The sequence below is a fragment of the Canis lupus genome, chromosome 5, assembly GCF_003254725.2.
Source record: "Canis lupus dingo isolate Sandy chromosome 5, ASM325472v2, whole genome shotgun sequence".
Taxonomy (NCBI): Eukaryota; Metazoa; Chordata; class Mammalia; order Carnivora; family Canidae; genus Canis; species Canis lupus.
In genome coordinates, this window is record NC_064247.1 from 15,615,486 (window position 1) to 15,621,485 (window position 6,000).

At 56.5% G+C, this 6,000-nt stretch overlaps 1 protein-coding gene across 1 annotated transcript in view; it reads right to left on the reverse strand.

Annotated features, from left to right (window-relative positions):
- TMPRSS4 (transmembrane serine protease 4) overlaps nucleotides 1-5,469 on the reverse strand; it is a 35,496-nt gene extending 30,027 nt beyond the window's left edge. Inside the window, exon 1 of the mRNA XM_025465356.3 lies at nucleotides 5,188-5,469. Within this exon, the coding sequence (XP_025321141.1) occupies nucleotides 5,188-5,190 (3 nt within the window). The 5' untranslated portion in view covers nucleotides 5,191-5,469. The remainder of the gene's footprint in view (nucleotides 1-5,187) is intronic.
- Nucleotides 5,470-6,000: the final 531 nt, after the last annotated feature.

Consider the following 6,000-nt stretch of genomic DNA (forward strand, 5'->3'; position numbering starts at 1 on the left):
CACTGGTTTCCTTTGTGTGCTCACATCCTCCTTGTGGCCTTTGTTAGGGTAGTGAGGGCTGAAGTCTTCTGGCAGAAAGGATAAGCTCCACTTGCTCATGCTAGTCAACACAGTTTTCACTCAATGCGTGCTTTAGATTATAGAGTTGATCAGCTTCTAGGTAGCGAGGTGGGGCTCCCTGGTTCTGCACTTTGTAGTGCAAGTTCAAGGTCTAGTCTCAGGTTCACGTCTATGGGTTCACATCTTGGAGGAGAAGGAGGGCTTAAGGAAAAATCTGGGCACTTGATATTGAAGTCCTAGAGCTTAGGGATCTTGCCCTGACTCTTCTTGGCCAAGTGACCCTTTCAGGTCATCATCAACCTCTTGAGCCTTGGGATTCCTTTATTTGTAGAACAAGGATCACGATGTCTCAGAGAGCTGGTGTCAGATTCAGGGAGATTCTGGATGTGAAGGTGCTTCTCAGGCTGCAAGATGCTGTGCTTGCTGCATTCAGGTAGGGACGAGATGTTGCTGTTGGCATTCTCTTTAGACCACCCGTGACTCGGGAGAGATGCTCCCAATGGCCCTGCAGTACCGTCCTCTCTGGGGATCAGAGATGTGATCATGAATGAAGGCCCCGTGTCAGGGTGGGAATGGGATGGAGGCGAGGAGGAGTGACCTCAGCCGTGTTACCCTCTTGGTGTCAACATCTGTGGGTGAACAGGTGGCCTGCTCTGCCCGGGGTGGGGGGAGCTCTTCACCCTGCCTCTGTTCCATCTGTGGAGGATATAAAACTGAGAGCTCTGATTCTACATATTCTCTGAATCTTCAGGTTCTTGCCAATGCCTAGCACATAGTTTATGCTTAAGGAACACATGCTGCATGAAGGAGTGAATGCATATTATAAAGGAAGAAACTGCGATCACAGGAAATGCCTAAAGCCATGGTGGGCTCAGCCTGTGAATGTGGCTGAGCCCAGCCAGCCTGACGTGCAGGACAGGTCGTGACAGGAGACTGCTACCACCGTGGACAGGTGCCACCTGAGTATCTCGCCCTCTCCCTCAAGCATCCCGTTCACCCATTACCCTATGAGAGTTTCTGGTTGCATGTAGATTATGCCAGGGAACTGAGAGCTGCTTTGGGAGGGAGGGGGCTGGGGGTGTTGTGGTTTTGAGCCTTGTTTACAAATTTCTGTGCTACAGTTGTGATAGAGCAGCAGGCTGTGGGGTGGAGCTAAGCACGTCGCAGGGGGATTGCCACTTGGGCTCTGCTCAGACTCTCCTTCTCTCCAGTCCCTGGGGTTTCCAGGCAGGCTCGGGCCTGTCCCTCCCTCACCGCAGCCCTGACTTAAAACACCTTGGCAACACCTCTGATAGAATCTGGCATCTTTTCCAGTTGGACTTGGCTCACTTTGTTATCAGTGTCAGATAAATCAGCTGGTTATGGGAATTCAGTCTTTTGTCATTGTCATTCACTCACACACATTTATCATGTGCCTGTTGTGTGCTGGGCTCTGTGATAGGTTTAGGGGCAACAGGTGGCAAAGACCCGGTCCTCAAGAAGCTCACAGCCTGGTGACAACAGGTTTAAAGAAAACTGTGGCAAATGAGCGCATTTTAGGTTGTGAGGGATTTGCTGCCTTGGGGGAATCATTGCTTGGGAATTTGAAGGGTTTTACTGAGTAGATGTTTTCATCTGAACAAGAGGGAAGGCTGCGGGGAGCTGCTGGGAAATCTGAAATGCAGATTCTCAGGCCTGAGAGCCTCTGTCTCCTGACTTCCCAAGGTGGAAAGTCTGTTCAGAGTTCCTGAGTCCTGTTGTTCCCCATCTTCTCCCTTGTTACATCCCCCCTCCCCAAATCGGCTCCTCTGATCCTCTTAGGCTTTGTCAAAGAAGCCGGCTAGAGGAGTACAGGGTGGTTGCTGCCTGTGACTGCTGGCCTCTGCAGCCAGGCACAAGGAAGGATGGTGGGAGAGAGGCCAGGGGCACGGAGGAGACCTGAGGCCTAGACACGTGTCCCTGTCAGGAGCCAGGCCAGAGTTCTACCCAAAGGCTGCATGGGAAGAGCCCTGGGAGGTGGAAGGGGATCTGGGGGATGTGCTTCCACATTCGCATCCTCTGTTCCCTCTGCCTGGAACTGCCCCTCCTCCCCACCCTCCTGGCTCCTGTGCAGCCCAGGCTCCCCTGACCCCCAGATGAGGCCACATCCTGGCCTGAGCTCTCACAGCCCCTGTGCATTTCCGCGCCTCACCGTTGTCACTTGTTAGTTAACCTTGGTTGATGTGATTGAGAACCGTCTGTCCCTTCCCGCCCTCCACCCCCTCTGGACTTGGGGCTCCGTGAGGGCAGGACCCATGTCTGCTTTCTCTTGCCAGCAAGGCTAGTGCCAGCACAGAGGAATCTCACATTGTGTGGAATACAGGAACGGAGCTGGGTGCCCGCTGCACTGCCTGGTGGGCAAGGGTGGCCTCGACCCCATTCTGGACGTGGCTTGGCCCAGAGTGTGAGCCTCCGGCAGCTGGCCTGGCCCCACTGGGCTCCAGGGCTCCATGGGGACCCTGAACCCAAGTGCCAAGTAGTAGCTGCGGGACCACCATGGGGTTTCTGGCCCCCAGCTGTGTTCCTCTCTGTAGCCTGTGCCCGCCGCTCCAGCCTCCCCAGTGCCCCCATCTGTCACTCTCACTGTTCCCATGTAGTCCTTCTGCCTGGAACACGCTTCCCACCGTCTCTGCCTGGAGAGAGCCTGTCGCAAATACTGTTTCTTCTGGAACAGCTTCCCGACCACCCTGGAGAGAATTAATTCCCTGCCTTCTCTGCCCTAGGGGTGCCTTGTAGTCCCCCCTGGTATTGGACTTGGCACATTCTCTTATGATTCTTTGTGTAAGGAGCTATCGACTTTGGGAGTTATGGGGCAGAATGTGGTCACTGTACCCTTTTGCCCCTCTTCCTGCCGTCTGGAGGCTGGCCACTTACAGGGGCTGGTTAAATGGTTAGGTGGATGGAACTATTTTTGGGGTCACAGCAGCATCAAGCCCCTCGCCCAGGTAGTGAGGGGACCCGGGGGGCAGGCAGGGACCCAGCCTTTCCTTGCTGACCTTGCCCTCCAGGGTCTTTGCAGAGCCCAGAATGGCACCACCAGGGCTGAGAGGGCGACCGACTGAGGTGGGCCCGCCCATGCTCCCAGACCCCCACTGCCACGGTAGGCCTGCTGACCTGCTCCTAGGTCCAGCCAAGCCCAGCAAACCCTTGAGGAGAACCTGCTTCCTCTGGAGCAGCCAGGCCAGGACTGACCTCAGGTGTCTAACACTCTGCTCCGGTAGCTCATGGTATATTTGGGGCCTCGTGGGCAGTAAGGAGCCAAGACCAGGATGGCTCTTGCCAGGGTCCTAGTTTCCCTCTGGGGCTCAACTGCAGCTGAGACAACAGGGCCACATTTCCCTTGGGGTCAGAGATTGGGCTCAGACCTCTGCCCGGGGCCTTCCGCAGCTCCTGCTCTCCCTGGGCCTCCTAGTCATGCCCAGCTCTCAAGGGAGAACCACTGTGGTGAGGTAGCAACCAGACAGGACTCTGTCCAGGGCGGGCCGGCAGGGGTGAGAGGGAGGCAGGGAGGGGCAGGGGAAAGGGAGGGCTGGGCCTGGGTGTGAGCTGTTCCATTGCTCCCTAGGGCTGGGAGCTATGGTTGTCTGGGCCTCATTAGAGGGAATCACTGGGTTATTAGGCACAGGTGGTTTAGTGGTTAACTTGGGCCAGAAGCTCCCTGGCCCTGCCCAGGATCCTGGCCCCGCTGCTACCTTGCCGTTGGGGCCTCAGACGTGGCCCGCGCTGCTGTGTGCCCACCTGCCCTGCCTCCCTCATACGGCAACGTCCAGTTCCCTCTCCGGCTGGTGAAGCTCAGTGTTGGCCATGCTGCCCACCTGTCATTTGCTGGAGTGGATTCCTCTGGGTCCTTATATTTGTACAGGGCTTCGAGGTTTACGCAGCTATTCACATCACTGGCCCATTCGATCTTTTCACCCACTGTGTGTGTGCATAGGGGGTGGCATGGAAAATGTTTCCATTTTACAGAGGAAGATGATGAGTCTCAGGAAGAGCAAAGTGTCCGGAATAATATGCTAATAAGGGAGCTGCCATTTGACTCTCTGATCCTATAGTTTGTGCTCCAGTTAACTGCCTTAGAATCTACCTCCTTCCTATGTCTCTACTCTCTCGGGAGACACCCAGGCCTCCCTAGTGCCCCCAATAAGCAGCTCGCAGGCAGGAGCTACTTCCTCTTCTCTCCAGAGAGCCCAGCAAGACCATGGGGGATCAGCTTCTAGGTGCTTCCTCGGATGGGGACAGGGTAAGCCGGCTGAATTGCAGAGCAAAGCAGGCAAGCCCTTCTCCTTCCTGACCCTCTACTACCCCAGCACTGGGGCTAGAGTTTTGCCAGACTTTCCAGAGGAATGTCATGGGAAGTGCTCAGGCTGGGGGTCAGGGGACCGCCACTCACGAGGCCCCAGCCAGTCACCTCTGTTCCCCTTGGACAGAAAGCTTCCCCTTCCTTCTTTTTCCCTCCCCTTTCATTTTTGTGTTGATTTTCTGGCAACTGCAGCCTGTTCTCCAGGAAGCAGAGAGGGAAGATTCCCTGAGATCCCCCACTCAGATCCAGATATTATGTCTTCCCCTCCCTGTCCTCAGTTGTCCTGGAAAGATGGGATTGATTCTCTTTGTCCCAAGACAGTGAAGAAGCTCTCTAGGTGCTCAGAGGGGGAGGAAGAGAGGGGACAGGGCCCAGAAAGAGACCAAGTAGATCCCCACACACATTGGGTTGTTTTGGGGCAGCTGTCCATTGTTTGGTTGAAGAAGAAAAGGAGTCCGTTTCCCCAGGGAGGTGACGGGGCCGTCACAACAGCCCCTTGCCCTTGGAACAACAGTGCCAACCTTAGCCAACAGACCCGGAGACTTTGCACGAAGAGCGGGCAGGATTTAGGAGGGAATAGTGGCCCATGTGTCCAGCTTCATGGGTGCTGTGTAGTGCCCTTTGGTAAAGAAGGGGAGAGGAGGGCAGGGGGGGTACTGAGGCTTCTAAGGGCCTGAATGTGGGGGTGACTCGGTGTGACCTCTTTTCTCACTGGGAAGCTGTTACAAAATCCACAGGCTGCCAGAAGGGCCCTTTATGGGGAGACCTGCCCTCCCCCAGAATTCAGAGCAGAGGGCGCCCGCACTCACCATGCCGGCTCTGCGATCTGCCAGGTTTCTCTGCGGCTGGAGCTGAGGGGTGGCCGTCAGGAGGGCCTCCTGGATGGGCCCTGACTGGCAGCGGCTCGGAGGCCCGGGCAGCGGCGGCTGGAAGAGGCCTAACTGCGGGGCACGCCTCGGGGCCGCGTGTGCCGCATCCCTCTCCCCTTAGCACCCTGGCCGCCTCCACCGCCCTGTTCCAGGAGTGATTGGGGACCGTGGGGCCAGTTGATTAAAACAACCTCACAGTTGAAGTTGCTAAACTGGAATGATTAATGCATCTTGTAACCTGACACCGTCCTAGGGGCTGGAACACACCTGGAGTCATTCATGGCCCTTTGGCCTCCGTATAGGGGACACGCCTAGGATGTTGCAAAAGCCTTCCTGCCTGAATGACTCCCCCCCCCCCCCCCCCCCCCCCGCGGGGTGTTGCTGGTGGGGATGTCGAGGGCGCTCCCTGTCTCTCTCCTAGCCCCGCCACTTCTCCATGTGTGGGTGCTTTTGATGGGGGTTGTGGGAAGGCGGAGGAGTTTGGGGTACTCAGGAGGACTGGATTGTTGCCATGTGTGGAGCAACAGGATGGGAAGGCTCACAGAGCACCTTCTGCCCTGGAGAAGATGAGCTATGCCCCCTGCCCTGGCCCGGCACCCCTTCTCTGCGGGGCTCCTACCCAGCGCACCTGCCGGCACCCCTTCCATGTGTCCCTTGCCCGTCCTTACTGGTAATTACATATTTGACATATTTGAATATCTTGGGCTGAGTTGCCACCCCCCCCCACTCCAACGCCTCACACACACCTCCCCG